This window comes from Sinohyriopsis cumingii, chromosome 11, assembly GCF_028554795.1.
Source record: "Sinohyriopsis cumingii isolate HCF-2022 chromosome 11, ASM2855479v2, whole genome shotgun sequence".
NCBI lineage: Eukaryota > Metazoa > Mollusca > Bivalvia > Unionida > Unionidae > Sinohyriopsis > Sinohyriopsis cumingii.
In genome coordinates, this window is record NC_142971.1 from 60,139,574 (window position 1) to 60,158,753 (window position 19,180).

The 19,180-nt window shown below is 35.7% G+C and overlaps 1 protein-coding gene across 3 annotated transcripts in view; it reads right to left on the reverse strand.

Annotated features, from left to right (window-relative positions):
* Positions 1-4,605: 4,605 nt before the first annotated feature.
* The window catches only part of LOC149788533 (uncharacterized), a 39,621-nt gene continuing 25,046 nt past the window's right edge, over positions 4,606-19,180 (reverse strand). For all 3 annotated transcript variants that reach the window (XM_089974547.1, XM_089974548.1, XM_089974549.1), the window contains exons 4-5: positions 15,214-15,331; positions 4,606-12,023 (exon numbers count right to left, since the gene is read on the reverse strand). In XM_089974547.1, the coding sequence (XP_089830673.1) occupies positions 11,967-12,023; positions 15,214-15,331 (175 nt within the window). In that variant the 3' untranslated portion in view covers positions 4,606-11,966. The remainder of the gene's footprint in view (positions 12,024-15,213; positions 15,332-19,180) is intronic.

The following is a 19,180-nucleotide window of genomic DNA, read 5'->3' on the forward strand; positions in this document are numbered from 1 at the left end:
AGTACTGCAAGGATATTTGTCTTAACCAAACAGACTTAGCCTGAAAATAAAATAACACCACATAAATAAATGTATCCACAAGCTAGAAAATAATCAAAATAAAGTATGTGCAACTTATTATAACTAGAAGACAGGCTTACAAACTTTAAATTAGGGAACAAATAAGATCAGATGTCTTTGACACGTCTTGGCGTCCCGAATACTCGGCAAAGATATTTGTCTTAACCAAAAAGACTTAGCCTGAAAATAAAATAACACCATATTAATAGCTTCATCCATCTAGGAAAATGAACGAAACATAAATATAGACCAGCAAATAATAAGGGATAAACAAGACCTAATATCTTAATATATGCAACTAGAACAGGGGAAAAAACCCACACGGAAACTCCGGGGGTGGGGGGGGGGGCACAGTGTGAACCCATTATAGGGAGGCAAGGACAGACATGACCCTCAGACGTGGTTATTGTCTTTAGCCTGGACCAACCACCAGGGGTATAACAGGCTGCACTTCCTAACTCCCCAAATGTGTTTAAAACAAAACATTATTTTATATTTCCATTATATTTCTTTAGCCTTAACTATTCCTTACTTTATTCTGAACACCCCCTTCTTCTCTAACAACCACCAATATCCCAGCGTGTGCACTAATAACCCAACACCTCTGAGGTCTCGGTAACGCTCTAACCGAAGGTGACAGCTATAATACTGTTAAGGGTACTCGAACACCAAAAAACATCAAATAGTCCAGAAAACTAGATCGTATAAGGTGGTCCGACACCCAAGACCATCAGGCCCCGCCACGCAAAGTGGCACTCCAATTACCACCACTAGGAAAGTAAGGCCCTAAATTAGCACTTATAAGGTGGTCTAAACACCAAAGACCATCAGGTCCGGCAGCATAAGGCTGCAGTCGAATAGATAACACCAGATAAAATGACCCCAACTTTAATCCAACAGTAAAGGTGGTCTAAAAATCCAAAGGCCATCATTACCAGCTGCACAAGGCGGCAATCATCTCAATAAAGCTGTCACCCTAGGTACCTCTCTTCGTCTTAACTCTCAAACAAAAACAGCACAGTTTTTTCCAAATTGTGTAAGACGGCAAATTTAGAACAAAAATACCATGAAGTCTAGAAGCACCGACATGTGACCTTGGACCTGACCTTTCTGCGCTCTCTCCCGTTGCCACGGCCAGACACCAAAATATATCAGCGTGCAGTGCACGTCCTTTGCGCTGCCTTCATAAGTATGAGTGCGTGAGGGGTCAATTCCCACTCATACACACATTATGCAACTCATTAGATGCGGACTGAAAAGTTGAGTATGCGTTGGGTCTATTCACACTCTCTTCAAAGCCCTCCATTCATACAGTTAGGGACTAATCTTAGTCGCACGGCTTCAATTAAATAGTCTCCTTGAGCACATAAAGGTTTAGCCACAGTACATAAATGTAGTATATAGGTATGTCAACATTTTTTCCGATGTGCATGTTGCAAATTTAAACAACTTCACCTTAAGCCTGACACTCTGCCAGAAGTTTATCTGTGGAGCGCCCATTTAATTTTTGGTACCTTTTTAAAATCTCGATTTGCACACAAACCTCGAGTCCTACCTTAAAGAGCACCAGTATCACATTATCGGAAACTATGTCTGTGTAAAACATTTTCAGTAATCTGTGCTCAATTCTTTAACCCGTGGGGTCGATTTTATCTCATTTCTGTATGCTGTACGCCTGATTTGTCATATATCCGTCAATTGTTGTACGGCGTTGTGTCGTTTCTTTAAAAACAGATTGTCATTATCACCGTAAAGGAGTCGTACAGGTCTACTAAGTCCATAGAGACACACATTGCAAGATTCCATGCCTCAAAAAGATAGATGTCATAAATCAGAATCATTGGAATTTGTTCAACCTTTTGGAAAGATTCTAAACTGTGACCACTTAAAAGTTACCAACGATATTTTACAAATATAGATTTGTTGCTCAAGTTTGATACATAGAAATAATCCCAGATCAAATACGTATCTTATTTCTTGTAAAACATTCAGATTTACAATGCCATGTATACCCAACAAGGTGTCGTAAATACACAAGCGAAACTGCGAAATCACTAGCTAATTTACGCCCTGAATAACATGGTGATGTGACTGTCAGATCGAATCGACCCAAGGTGACAGGATTATCTACTTTGGTTAAGTTTGGTGTTTTAAGGTGCAGCAACAGTAGCTTATTTAGTCCCGATGTAATTGGAGTAAATTGTCTTGCCCATGGTCACACCAAGGTAGAGCTGACCTGAATGCAGATTCGAACCAGCACCTTTTTGACCACAAGTACAGCACTCGAACCGCTGAGTCATTTGTTTCCTACTTCTGTTAGTCGCCTTTTAGACACACATGGGCAAATGGGGCATATTGCTAGTGTATGGGGGCGATATAGCGACATTGAGAAAATACATTACAGACTCCCCAAGGACGATATACCGGCAGTGACAATACTTTTCAGATCCACCTGGAACGATATAGCGACAAGGGGAATTTAACATGGGAATATTGGGACTGTTTAGCAACAAGGAAAAGTGGGTTTGTTATATAGGGATAGCAGGAATGGAACAGGTGAGGTGACGAGGCTGACCTAAATTGGGCGGAACACTGGCAACAATGTTGCAAGTGGATAACCTGAATACGTGCTACTCTAGGGAGAGACAACTACAGGGGAGATATAGACATGAACATATATAGCCCATAGCCACAGATTGATACCGTTGGGCAAATGAGAACATAGGGGAAAGCACCAAGGGGACATATAGGGACAAGGGGAATTTAAAATGGGTGGGACTATAGCGGGACAAGGGAAAGTTTAACATAGGTTGGGACTGTATAGGAACAATGGGGAAATTGTATAGGCCTGTCTAAGGATGTTCTGCTCTATGTTTGGCTGAAATTGGCCCAATGGCCTTTGATGAGTTCAGAACAGGAATTGTTGATAGACACCGGTGGACAGAGGGACATACCATCAAGCTCATTTAGCCTATGGCCAGGCGAGCTTAAGATGAAATGAAATCAGAATGTAGGACTTCTGGTCTTTGGGCACTACAATAAATGCATCTCATCTTTTGTGGCAAAGAAAAATAAAATTTATATCAGGAAGAATGTTGTAAGAACATCAATCATCATCATTGGCGGCCGAGTCTAAAGATACCATGCAAATAGCACCCTTGGATTGTCGTCTGTCTCTGGGGTTTTGGCATCATCTGCTGTGGCTGTGCAGGCATATGTGTGAGTGACAGTCCCTATTGCAGTTGATGCAGACATAGAGAAATTCGAGTTGCTGCCGCACTCTTCTTTCTCTCACGTTTCTCTGCCGTCAGCAGTTATCTCCTCACATCAGCGACTGCTATGCCTTTCCTTACCATCGGTCTCCAAGTGTTTTGGTCCTTGGCCTGCACTTCCCAGCCATCGGGTCAAATGGGCCCTTCCTGCTGACCAGGTCGAAGGCCTTGGTGAGGTCGATGAACAATATGTAGAGTGGATGGCCTTGCTCTCTGCTCTTCTCTTGGAGTTGTTGGAGGGAGAAGATCATGTCTGTTGTTGACCTGCCTGCTCTGAAGCCACACTGGGATGCTGTGTACACATGGTCCGCCAGCAGCCGCAGCTTGTTGAGTATGATGCGGGCGTCCACTTTGCCAATGATGCATAGGAGCGAAATCACTCTGCAATTATTATAGTCACTGCGGTCGCCCTTGTTTTTGTAATGGGTCATAATCGTTGAGCATGTCTTGGGGGACTGCTCCTTCCTCCTAGCAGAGGCAGAGCAGCTCATGCAGTGGCTGAAGCAATGTTGGTTTTCCATGTTTGATAGCTTTGGGTGGGATGCTGTCGTTACCTGGTGCTTTGTCGTTTGGGAGGGAGTCGATTGCTTTGCTGAGCTAATCTAAGGTTGACAATTTGTCAAGCTCCTCCATAGTGGGCAGTTTCTCTATGCTGCTATGGGCCTCATCGGTGACTGACGTTTCTCAGGAGTATAGCTCTGTTAAGGACAGAGCACCTGATGATGACAAGAACAATATAAGGATATATAAGAATACTGTCTTTTTGACGTCATTCATGTACATTGTGAGGACATAATCTACAGGACATCAACATTTTCTCAAGAGATGATATCAAAATGTATTAACTTGATTTAAACAAACCGTATGGGGGCTAAAGTTTTTGATGTTTTTTCCCAGACTTAAACTTGCAAGTTCTGTATTCAAATACAGTCTGTACTGGGGACGTCTAGAGCAAACACTGAGCATACAATCTGCGTTTTGAGTCAAGCTCAATCAATCAAACTGGGCGGCTAGTCTTGTGTATGTGAAAGTTGGTCAGTGTGAATCAGTTTTGGCTTACCACACAAACTCATTCTAAATTTCACCCATTTTGTAACTTTCAGTTAGGCAGACAGATGAAGCACTTCAAATCATTCATGTGTGTGTGTGTGTGTGTGTGTGTGTGTGTGTGTGTGTGTGTGTGTGTAATTAGAGGAGACTACTGCTATTTTTCATATAACAGATGTTTATTTGGAATTCATTTTAAGCTTTGCTCTATTAAGTACCTCTCATGTTTTAGTAACATCAGTTTTTATTTGCAAAAGAATGCAATACACTAGAAAAATAATTACACGAAAACAATATAAAGATGTAAAGATCAAAAATATGATTGGTCAATAATATATTTCTAAGGCAGAAAAAGCTAACAAAAATCTAATAGTTTAACCTCATATGACTTTTGTCTGTAACAAGTTTACCCGATATCATTATGCATAAACAAAGTCCAAATTCGAATTGCAATCAATCTTCCTTGACCCTCCATGCTCTCCATGTTATTCAGATGGCACTGTGTGTTATATAAGATTGACCAGTCCCATTCGGATGGCACTGTGTGTTATATAAGATTGACCAGTCCCATTCAGATGGCACTGTGTGTTATATAAGATTGACCAGTCCCATTCGGATGGCACTGTGTGTTATATAAGATTGACTAGTCCCATTCAGATGGCACTGTGTGTTATATAAGATTGAACAGTCCCATTCAGATGGCACTGTGTGTTATATAAGATTGACCAGTCCCATTCAGATGGCACTGTGTGTTATATAAGATTGACCAGTCCCATTCAGATGGCACTGTGTGTTATATAAGATTGACCAGTCCCATCAATAAAATGAACCTGGAACTGTTCAGGTATGGTATAACATGTAGAAACCAAATTGCAACTTTTCATACCCAGTGTGCAGTATAACTGGTTTAGTGTGGTTATTCCTGTGGTGATACCACTGTTCTTTTTCACTGAACCAGTCCATCAGTGATGAATGTATAGAAATTCACAAACAATCTTGTGAATTTGGTGCACTGCTCTTGTTTCGTACTGAAATGATGTGTTAAAATATTTGCTGTGCTCAAATATGGCTGCATAAGGTTCCATTCAGTTGCCTCCAGTTAAAATATTTCAAAAGAAATTCTTGTTTTACAGTGAAATCACTGGATAGTAAAGCTGGGTACCACAACAAGTGTTGTACCCCAGTATGGTATACCACAATTATATTAGGGACAAAGCAATTTAAGGTTCTGGGTCAGGGTCCTGACTCAAGTGTTTTAAAATTTCTGTTTGTCAATAGCTTAAAAACTATTTTGCAATGATTTATAGTAAAATAACACCATATTATATTCGCCAGTAAATTATTTTTAAAAAAATCATTTTAAAATGTGAAATTTTTCCAAAATTTGAAATTTATCCAAATATCTTTCATAACATCCATTTTGGCAACAATGCTGGTACACATGACACATATCAAACATGTGATTAATTGATCATAAATATAAATATATCAGCAATATTCAAAATAAATATGTGATAAATACAACTGTTTTGAAAAAAATATTAAAACAAAAAAAAATCTGAATTAAATTGGCATGAAAAGTAAAAACATGTTGTTAATATCATTAAATTTTTAACTTATGTACATTCTTTACTCATGAAAACTGCTTAAGCAAAGGTACAGTGAAAGTTTGCCATACATACCACTGAAAAAATGACTGCAGTATACCTGTACTACTACAGTAATATTACTACACACCTGTATTATTTAATGCACGAGATTTAAGGTGGCAAAACATCAGCTTGGCAGTTAAACATCTCTAAATTCTTGTCTGTATGATAGAACATTTAAAACTAAAACTTAAAAACAGTAACATATGACACAAATTGTTTTGTAACAATGTAATAATAATGTGCACAAAACAGTATAATTTTAGGAGAGTCAACATGCAACGCAGCAACATAAATGTCTTTTCTTTGTATGTGTGTGTGTGTATGATTTGGATTTTTAATGTAGCTTTAACAATTTTTCAGTCAGATTGCTATGATGTCTGCAGTGGTGTGGCAGTTTACAGTGATGCCTAGCAATGGGGCACCATGTTGCAGACATGTAGCATGATGTCCCACCCAGTCACATTATCCTGAGACCAGGCCGACCAGTCCTAACACTAACCTCTTAATGCTGAGTGCCAAGTGAGGCAGCTGTTAGTAGCATTTTTGTAAGTCACTGGTATGAGTCACCTGGGATCGAACTCACGACCTCTCTTTTCTATGTAAAATCTAAGTAAAGACTGCAATTAAATTATACAGAGCTTTTCTAGACAACAAAACTGCTGCAGCAACAGGTTTTGGATAATAAATGTGACTTTGTAGGAACAGCTTCTTTCCAACATACCAAATGACTGATACCTCTCCCCCCAAAGTACAACTGAACATTCAATTTATTTCCAGCAAATTTTTTTTAAAAATTATGAAAAGAACATCAAAACAAAATTCCACAATAGATTTTTAAAAAGAGAAAAAGCTATACAGAGGCTATAGGAAAATAAAATGTATATTTAAGTATAGCCAAAGATCTAGTATTAAAAAATATTAAGACTGAGTGTAAAAGATATAAATGAAAATTGTATGACAAATGCTTATGAATGTTAATTGTTTTTCAGTCTATACTGTGGAGACATAACACTGAGCAAAGATATTTTCATAGCTTGCAATTCCTAACTTAGCATTTATAATAAATAATCGTGAACCATAAAAACATGAAACTGACAAAATTACAATGAATGGAATATTATACACTCATTCTGTTTAACGCGTACATTATACACAAACACTTAATATGAACGGTTCATTATACACACATGCTGTGTAATGAATGGCACATTATACACACATGCTGTTTAATGAATGGTACATTACACCCATACACACAGTTTAATGAATGGCACATTATATACACAAAGTTGAATACATGCTGTTTAATGAATGGTACATTATACACACACATTGTAATACACAAGCTGTCTAATGAATGGCACATTATACACACTGTTATGTATATTTGATTTAATTATATCTGATTTAATATATATTTATTTCAATTGAATTGTTTGTCAGTTTTAATGTTGTCGAGGTCATGATGGGACTGTGTTTAAGATGTAAACAGTTTTTTTATTTCTTACAGTAAAATGATTGGTTTTCGTCAGGGCCACACTGGGTGGATGTGATCTTTAACAAGTACCTAATTTCTACAAGCTTCCAGAACATGATCACGTGACTCCCTGTTTACGTTTTAGATGATATAACCTTTGTTTTGGAGAGTTGGGCTGTTACACTGGAAGATGTATGTTGTGTTGTTTGGAGTTATTTCAAATTACTTGGGAGTTATTTCCAATTATTTGGATTCAAAAGGATTAATTAATTTTGACTGGAAAATAATTGTGCGCATGATAGATTCTTAATCACAGTTCTTATAAGAAATTTATTCAGATTTCCAAAACCAGAGTGATAATTCTTGTTTCTACAAGGAACTATAGACTTCAAAACTACAGGTTATAACATACATCATTGTCTTCCATCTTGGATTCTTCGTCAGGATTTGAACTCGAGATCAGTAGAACATTTTGTTATTAGGACTACAAAATTTTTATTCTTGGATTACTTTTGGTTCTGATTCTATAAAACCGCAAGATCATATTTTTTCATTTTTTACAGAATTTTTCCAGGGAAATAAATTATTGTATTTTTTCGAAGCTTGTCGTTTTCACTCTTTCTTGTGTTAGTGTTTATTCGAGCATAAACACGTGACATAATAATACACCCTGTTTAATGAATGGTACATTACACACACACACACACACACATTGTTTAACGACTGGCACATTATATACACATGCTGTTTAATACACATCATACACACACACTTTGTAATACATGTTATACACATACTGTTTAATACATACATTATACATACACGCTGTTTAATTAATGGTACATTATACATACACAGTTAATACACAAATTATATACACATGCTGTTTAATATACACATTATACACACAAGTTTAATGAATAGTACATTATACACACACATGCTGTTTAATGAACAGTACATTATACAAACAGGCTGTTTATTACACACATACACACACAATGTTTAATACACATATACACACTGTTTAACACAAATTATACACATGCTGTTTAATGAATGGTAAATTATACACACACTGTTTAATACACACATTATAAACACACTATTTAATACATGCATGATATACACATGCTGTTTAATACACACACTATACATACACAATGTTTAATACATACATTATACATACATTATACAAACACAATGTTTAATACACACATTATACACACACCCTTTGTTGTTGTTGTTGTTCTAGGGTTTAACGCCATTTTTCAGCACATGGCGGCCAGTATAACTGGTGGAGGAAGAACCCTGGAAAACCCAGGGAAGAACCACCAACCCACGAGAAGCTACTGGCAGGCTTTCCCATGTACCCACACTAGCTGAGCCTTGGACTTGAACCCACACAGACAGAGGTGAGATGGCAGTGATCTGGAACGGTGAGCACTTTAGACCTCTCGGGGCCCCCACATGCTCTTTAACACATGTAGTCCTGTGTGCAGGCACTTGTAAGTACAAGTAAGATAGTGTTGGTCTCAATGACCTTGACCTTTGGAAGCGGTACGTGTGCTTGAACAAAACTTACTGGTTTCTGTGTTACCCTAAGTGCAAACCATCCACAAAGTGAATTACCTTTCCAACTATTTAGGTTTGTGTAAAACAAACATCTGACTTTGTATTTGATGGATTTTCTCTTTGTCTGCCTTTATCTTTGTTTTGTTTGGGATGCCTGATCTTACTAGGCACCATATTTCCAGAACTGAACTAATGAGAAAGTATGAAGAAAGAAAAACATTTGTTTTCTTCAAGCCACCCATAGAGTTTAGTCAAGGTATATTACAATTGTTGGGCAAGTCACTTTACTACAGATACTTTGGTATTTAATATCCTACTTGGATTGCAGTACCAAAACCAAATCTTGCAGTTGTAGTGACCCTGACCTCTGGATTCTAATACTGATAGTCTTCCTCCTTACCCCAAATACTAACTATTTACACAGTTTGGTAATGCTTGATGGTGGAAAACTTGATTGTGTAGGGAACAGACAGAATGATCTACATCATATCACAATACACAAGTAATTATGGTAGCATATATAATTAGTTGTGATTTTACCTACCCAAACACCATCATTATGAGCTACAGGTACATACCACATATAAATAAAAGGTCATCAGAAATTTGGATGCATTTTTTAAAATAATTCTATCTGAATATAATAACACTGACATTTCTAGAAGGCAACTCAAAGGATATTTAACTAGGTATAAATGCAAATATTCACCTATAGTAATGTTATGCAATCCCACATTTTAAAAATTATCCCACCTGAATCAGCTGACAGTAGCTAAAACTATTAAAGGTATGGCATACTAGGCTGTAATGCAATTGTTGACGAAGCCAGAGAACCTCAAATTATGAACTGATACTGTCATTCCTATTAATTAATATTCCAGACATCAGAAGCACCAACCCGCATCAACATGTACATGATAAATAACTGAGCTGCAAATTAAAATAATGTTCTTAAACTGTTCATCGAAATTGAAACTACTAAATTTTCCTTGCTTACTTGGGGAAGGTTTTTTTCCCATTTTCCTTTTTGATCATGCAGGTTTTTCCAATAAAAAAGATTTTAAATTTCATGCTAGTTAACAATTTAAATTAATAACAATATGTGACAATGAAAGGTGTAAGTCTAACACACTGAATAGATGAAATTATAGTTTATCTTGGAATTCATTAATGTCAGAAAAGATCATGTGGTTTTCAAATATTGAAGCATTAATACAGATTACATTATTATTATTATTATTAATGTATTCATGAAGTAAACAAATAGAGAAAGTCAAAATTTTTGTTTCTACAATCTGAACAGGTCCCAAAAATATAAGCAGAATGAAAAGTCAGTGAAAGGAAGCATGCTTCTGAAAGAAATAATACATGATTTTTAAGAACAATATAGTCAATTTAAGTTGGATTAAATTTTATTCAAAGTGTACCAATTATTTGGATTTTCTGGTTGTAATAAACCAAGAAGTTAAAGACTTGGCCAAGTTAATGCCAGATGTTAAGCTCACTGTGGAGGAAAGGTTACATTTTTTAACACTAATTCAATTATTGTAAAATAACAAGTATTCAAGGAAAATACCTATTCAGAGCTGATTCTGATAATGTTGCAAAGGAAGGGAGATAATTTAACCTCTGAGAATGGTTGTTTAACTTGCATGTTGCAGGATGGAGAAGAAAAAAAAACCTGTGAGAAAACAAAATCAAATGATGTATGAGATACGATAAAATTAAATTTCCATAAAATAAAAAATATAAAGGAAATTCATTTTGCCATGTGCTACATCTTTAAATTAGGAAATACATTTAAATTCATAGTAGCTCTGAACTTACTAGTAATATTAAATTCATTGAATAATAATTTAAATCAAACATTAGAGAAATACAGGCAAATCAGAATCAAGAGACAGGTAGAATTATGCATATTTTAGGGAAAACCAGAATTAGCTGTATCCAGAATTAGCTCTATTTTAGGGCAAATCGGAACTGACAGACTTCTAGAATTAAGTCTATTTTGGAATAACAGAATTGATTCTTTAATCTTATGTTAGCATTCCTCTGTGTTCCAAGATCAAACAGTGATCCTAGTGAATAATAAATGTTAAAAATTCTGGTGTTGATTAAATTAGGCATTTTTTATATCATATATATCTACAAATGAAATGAATAATTTGACTAGACCATGGCAACAAAATTTGTTGACCTGATCAGTATTTCTGATTGGACAAGATTATTCAGTTGGGCAAACAGAATATTTTAGCTTTCTAGGAGAAAAAAAAATCACTCCTGAATTTAATATATAGAAAATAAGAATTTACAATATTTAACAGCTGGAGATAATTTTATAATAATAAATGCAAGACAATATAGATTGGCATGTTTGCACAAATCTTGATTCACACATTTTATTGTCTCAAAGTAATTTGTATATCATGGAAAAACAACAATGACTATACAATGCAACCTTATATAAAAACAACAGTCACAAAAGTTAGAAGTTATATAAATTGTTTTAAAACCAAGAAAAACTTCAGAGTCACAATTACAACCTGCTAAGCACTTGACAAAGAGCAATACAGTGATATGTGCTAAGATGAAAGACAAGTAAAAAAACCCACAAACTGGCAAATATTGTAAGACAACAATCTTAAAGTGTGCAAACTGATAATTATTCGGTTATGATACTCACATTTTCATTGGTAATCACAAAATTATGGTCCCACATGACAGAAAAACGACAACATTATATACAACTACTTGCAAATATGCATTGCTTTCTCATTCTGTACAAGAGGATGGACCCTTAGGGTTAACATTTAAGGTAAACATTCAGCAAAAATGTCCATTCTGGGTCTGGGCGATGTTAACAATATTCTGATGTCTTTCACGTCATGTACCATCAGAAAACTTTAGTTTTGGTGAAGATGAGGGGCTTGGACTTGGACTCTGAAGTATAAAAAAATGACTGAATGAATGAATGAAAACAAAAATGTGATATTGTTTGCATACAAACACTGGTCATATTTGTCCCTTACCTTGTATCTGAAGAACAGACTGTATTTGTTATGCAACATATCTGTATTAGTAGATGAAGAAACATTTAAAGTTTCATCTTAATCTAATGATCTGACATTTTGTTAGCCATTATCAGGGCTAAAAATAAACTGCTTTGCCCCCAAGTCAAAATGGATTGCATCTTGTGTAAATTTTGACCCAACAATTAACGAAGAAGTGAAAGCAAACATTTAAATGACAATGATATTGCAATGTTAACTAATTTATTCAAAGATCAAAAGCTGATAAATGTATGCTATCAGCAATAGAGGTGAAATGATTAATCAATATAATGACGTATCAATCCATATCAACACCCATATCGATATAACTGGCAAAGAATCAATACAAAATGATACTTACCCTATGCAAGTTACCGGGTACTTTAACTGTCAGCAGTCACAACTAATTATTAGTTATTTTCCTTTTTATTCTTTTAATTGAGACAGCCATAGCAGGCATATGCACTCAATTCTATCAGCAAAAAAAGAAAAACTATTGACAATATTCCAATATCCACACATTTTCTACAAATTAAAACGAGGTGTCTAATTCACTTGGTTCAAAATCTAATCCCCACCCCTGCTAATTCCAATCCAATCACTTTACCATGTCAGTATGTTCAGACAACAAGGTGTCTAATTCACGTGGTTCAAAATCTAATCCACACCCCTGCTAATTCCATACCAATCAGTTTACCATGTCAGTATGTTCAGCCAACATAAAGACATTCAAGATTTGTTCTCCATAAATGATCTTTGTACATTACTGATCATCTAATAGCCACTTTTTACACAAATTTATCTGTTGCTTTATATCGTATCTACTTGGAATAGCCACTTTTACACAAATTTATCTGTTGCTTTATATTGTATCAACTTGGATCAATTTGAAGTCTACTCTTCCACTGTGTCATGCTGTGAAATATGTTACATTCAATTCTGATTGGTGGTAATTGTTTGTTCAAGGCCAGGGTAAAACAATAACCATCAATTACAGCTAACTGAAGCTTGTTCACAGCATAACACATTGGATGTACTGGCATCCTAACTCGATCCAACAAAAAGCAACAAAGAAACTTTCAGCAAAAGTGGTTTTTAAATGATCTGTAAAATATTTAAACTGTACATGGGTAACAAGTTTGGAATGTCTCCTCTTTACCCTAATATATGTAACCAGCAGATTGGTTTTATATAAAAAATTGTGGCCACCTTGTTAATTTGTAGAAGGGGAGTACATGTTGTCATTAATTTAATTTTTCATCAATAGAATGAGTGCCTATGGTGATAGTTATTTTTGCATCTGCAGGAAGTACGATGTGAAGGATTTCATTGTAAGTTATCTCCCATAGATCAACTTGTTCTACTGGTAGATAAGATTTTTCTTAAACGAGGAAATTCCACAATTTCTTTGGTTCTGAACATACTACATGTACCATCATGCCATCCAACTTTTAGTGATGAAATGAAATTGTAATAAAATATTTTTTAAAATTGATACAGTGCAAAACAAATGGCGTAATGACAAAGATGAGTCTTGCATCTGATCAAATGGTTGTTGTTGTGGGGTTTAACGTCATTTTTCAGCACATGATAGGCTATGCATGGCGGCATGTATTAATGGTGGAGGAAGAACCCAGGAAAGCCCGGGGAAGAACCACCGACCCACAAGAAGCTACTGGCAAGCTTTCTCACGTACCCACATTGGCCGAATCTTAGACTCAAACCCACGCAGACAGAGGTGAGATGGCGGTGATCCATAGCGGAGAGTGCTTTAGACCACTCAAGGCCCCTCTGATCAAATGGAGTTTTCTGAAATGGCTTAAAAGGTTGAATTAAAGTCCCAACAACTAACAGGTATGATTGGAAGTATTTTTGTGCTTCTCCTATCTTGTCAAGGATGAGAATGGCATATAAAAAGATGGTATGTCTATGTCTGTCTGTAATTTGCATAATATAAGCAATTTGTCAACACAATAAAAATGACAGACTTTCTAATGATGAGAAGACCATCAAGCATCCATAATAAATTGTATCGTAGGCTCTGTATCATCTCAATTTAGGACCAACTAACTAAACATCATAATCAGTCTTTCAGTAAAACCCCATTTAGGACCAACTAACTAAACATCATAGTCAGTCTTTCAGTGAAACCCCATTTAGGACCAAATAACTAAACATCATAATCAGTCTTTCAGTGAAACCCCATTTAGGACCAAATAACTAAACATCATAATCAGTCTTTCAGTGAAACCCCATTTAGGACCAAATAACTAAACATCATAATCAGTCTTTCAGTGAAACCCCATTTAGGACCAAATAACTAAACATCATAGTCAGTCTTTCAGTGAAACCCCATTTAGGACCAAATAACTAAACATCATAATCAGTCTTTCAGTGAAACCCCATTTAGGACCAAATAACTAAACATCATAATCAGTCTTTCAGTGAAACCCCATTTAGGACCAACCAGATCATGGATTAATGTGTGTGTAAAGTTTTCATGGCATTCCTCCAAATAGTTTAGTAGCAATGACAAACTTGAACTGATATATGCATGACAAATGTTGCATGACAGACAATGACCATCCCAAAAGTTTCTCTGGGTCTATGACCAGAAGAGGTCACAACAGGCCATCCCATAAGTTCATTTTGGTCTATGACCAGAAAAGCTCACAACAGGCCATCCCATAAGTTCCTTTGGGTCTATGACCAGAAGAGCTCACAACAGGCCATCCCATAAGTTCCTTTGGGACTATGACCAGAAGAGCTCACAACAGGCCATCCCATAAGTTCCTTTGGGTATATGACCTGAAGAGCTCACAACAGACCATCCCATAAGCTCCTTTGGGTCTATGACCAGAAGAGCTCACAACAGGCCATTCCATATGTTCCTTTGGGTCTAAAACTAGAAGAGCTCATAATAGGCCATCCCATACGTTCCTTTGGGTCTATGACCAGAAGAGCTCACAACAGGCCATTCCATATGTTCCTTTGGGTCTAAGACTAGAAGAGCTCATAATAGGCCATCCCATAAGTTCCTTTGGGTCTATGACCAGAAGAGCTAACAACAACTGCTTTACCTCTCTAAATCTGCTGCGGTTGCTACGATCCTCCTCCAGAAGCTCTGATTCCCAGTCCCCATCCTCTGCCGGGTCGAAGCTGTACAATGGCATTAGGTGATGCCGTAATCTGTCTAATCTAAATGTTGCAAGGGAATATTTCAAGCTGTATTTACACATAAATAATTGCAATTAATAATAATATTTCATTTACTGTATATCTTGGGACAAGATAAAATAAAAGATTTTTTTCCCGTACCAGAACTTATTGTGAATCTTTTTTAAACCTAGGTTATATATTCTAAAGCTTAGGAAAAAAAATAAATTTGTATTGAATGTGTGGCCTCTTCCCCCCCCCATGCATATTACAACACAAAAAATAAACAAAATGCTTATTTGATTACAAAATAAAAGAAACTAACCTTGTATTATTATCATTTATTCCTTTTTTTCATCATGAGCAATTTATTAAAGAAAAAAATGTACCCATGAACTCCATATATGTTGGATAAGCATCCATATTGTCGTGTGTATCACTTATGTCAAGTAACATATGACACATTGTCGACCAGGGCTAGTAAGTTACGGTTATCAATAGTCAGCGTTTGTTTATGCCATTCCCTAATAAAGACTTGACTTAGCAGATGTTCTGTAGGATCAAAGCACTGGCCATTGTCAACACAGTCATAAAATATTAGCATGAGAAGATGAAGTCAATTTTTGCCTTGGAAAGGTGCGTTTCTATAACAAGAATCCATCTGATTTTGTGCATTTCACTTAACAGCGCAAATTATGGTCCCATCATTAACAACAGAAGTTTGGCAATTGATTCTAATTAATCTGATAATGAATTACATGAAAAAATGATGTGGTATCACACTTTATTCACTCAACTACAGTAACAAACTAAAAAGCAGTATACCACACAAAAGAACACAGCAAAAACTATTCAAAGAAATTAGTTTGCACATTGTATATTTTAAGGTTTGTTTTTTACATTTCCATCGAAATAATTATAAGAATTTGATCAATTTATTATAATTATGTTATTGACACATCCTTTCAATACAACTACTTTTTCTATGAAGATAAGGACAGTTTTTATATTTTTCCCTTAAAAGAATGAACAAATTAAGTTAATACACATGGAGATATCCAAGCAGAATGCTGTACATTTGTTGGAAATTAAAATCTTGGAGCATGGGCATCTAAGATTTGAAAACTGTCTGCCTTATTATTAATTTCAACAATACATTGAGGTTCGATTAATTAGGAACAATTACCAAACTTACAACTTATGATGCTGTAATTAGAACTGTTAAATACAACGCGCCGAATGTCAGATGGATTCGTTTGATGGGAACACAACCTTTCCAAGCTGAAACTAACACTATCTTATGATGCTAATATTTTATAACAGTGTTTACAATAGCCACTGCTTTGATCATGCAGAACATCTGCTGAAGTTGTCTTTGTTAGGGAGAGGCCATTTAATTTTGGGAGGGGGCAAAGACACGTGTTTTGAAACGTGTTTCTTGCTCTGACTTTCTTATATAAAGGACACTGTGCCATTCCCTTTTTTGCTTTAAATAATTTGCGTCAGCTATACTATAACATCTTGTATTTGAAAACAAGGCACAATTCCCTCCTTATAAGACAGGCAAAATGTGGCATTTGATAGAAGGTGTTCAGCCACTGGAAAAAATAGCAAAAGTTGAATGAGAATGATGAGGAATAATTCTTATGATAGGGAAAAGCGTAATGGAAAATTTCAGAAGAAATGGACAAAAGACAGGGAATGGCTGAATTATGACGAGGAAAGGAATGTTATGTGGTGTAACTGGTGTATGCAATTCGCAAAAACAAACACACAGAAAACATCCAGTTTTGTTGCGGATTGTTCGAACTTTAAAATTGAATTGGTAAACATATATGAAAGCTGTGTGACATTGTTTTGTGAACAGGACTAGTAAAGATTTGGCAGGACTAATACATTTCTCAATATACTAGTCCTTCTGGCTACAAAGAAATTTGTGTTATATTCTAGCCCTGTCCACTGACATGAAAATTGAGAATTGTTTTTGGATGTACTCGAAGATTTAAATATGTTATCAGACTAAAAACAGGATTCAACAAAATCACAAATGAGAGAGAGAGAAAGAGAGACAGAGAGAGATGAAGACAGCAATCAACTAATCGTTTGAAGGCACCTACCATTCAGGCATGTCACAGTGTCAGGTGCAAAATGACCAAGACTCTATTATATCTATGTTAACTATATGACAGTATATCGAAAATAAAAATCATCATTTGAAAATATATTCACTGCAAGTGCAAATAACAATCTTTTCACTGACATTGGTTACAAAAAGTATTATTAAAGCAAATTAATGCTGTGTATACTTTTAACCCTGCAAACACAAATGCCCTTTTATGATTTAAGATGGCATACAAATAACAAACCTGGGTGGTGAATAAACACAACTGGTAGTGAGCAATAAACTAATTGTTTCAACCATCTGGCAGGATAGCAAGTACAAAGGTTATTTTATTATAAAGCAAATCGACCCTGGAAGCTAACTTTAGTTTCTAATAAGTGGGCTGATTATATATATATATATATATATATATATATATATATATATATATATATATATATATATATATATATATATATATATAGTTGGCCAATATTGTGAAGCCAACTTTGGCTCCTTTTTACTGGTATTCACAGGAATGTTAAAAAATGGAACAGTTTTCATAGTAACACAATCTAGTGCTTCATATACAGACATCTATCACCCAGTGTCTTTCAGAATATTTATAAAAAATAAAAAATTATTCCATGAACTTGTGAAGGCCAGTTTACTTTGATCTCATTCCTGGATGGACCATCAATAGGATGGGGGTTGAAAGTGTGAGAATTCACTTGACTGGTGCAGATTAAAAAAAATCTAATTTCAGTCTTCACAGTTTCATAGCAGAAGATGTATTGCTTTCAATGATAATTTTTCACATAATGAGGGAGATAGAAAGTATTCATGCACCGAAAGAATGGCTCCTTGTTTGTGTGCAGGAGAAGAGTTGGGCTAATGACATGATGCTTCAGTAGATTAAAGAGTTTTATCTCAAATGCACAGTTTCATATTTTTTTTAAAAATAAAATTTAAGTTTGAGTGCATTCTCTGACATAATTTTTGAATGATTATTTATGGTGTCCCAAGAAATATGGTGTCCCAAATTATAAGGTAAATATGGTAAGCAGTAATTTAATTGATCATTTGTCACCATGTGAACAGTTGTTGCAGGGTTTAATGCCATCTTTCAGCACAAGATAGGCTACACCTGGTGGCCAGTATTAATGGTGGAGGAAGAACCCGGGAAAATCCAGGGAAGAACCTACGTCCCACGAGAAGCTACTGTCAAGCTTTCTCACATACCCACGTAGGCCGAATCTGAGACTTGAACCCATGCAGACAGAGGTGAGATGGCAGTGATCCGTAATGGAGAGCGCTTTAGACCACTTGGCCACTTGGGGCCCCCTCATGTGAACATAATCATCTGTTAATATTTCTGAAAATTCAGTTCAGTGAACTGCTGAGAACAGTCATGTGACTTGCCAAATAAAATCAACACCAAGAAAATGGCAGCCATTGTAGTTTGTGATTTAAACATAATTTAATCTTTCTGTACATATTTTGAATGAATAAATTCATATATCTAATTCTGGAAGCTCCTCTTCAGTCAGTAAATCATATCAAGCATTCACTGTAAATTTAACTTCATTACATGTAAATCATGACACTAGAAAAATTCTGCAAAGTGACTCAGTGTACAGTCAGAAGTATTTCAATATTACTACATACACAAAGAGATCATCTTAGTTGCAGGAAATGAGAAAGAGTGACACACAGGTGAGGGGGAGAAAGTGCTATCAGACTTTAAACATGAGTTCCTCAAAGGGACTTATGCTCTAGTGTCCAAAAGG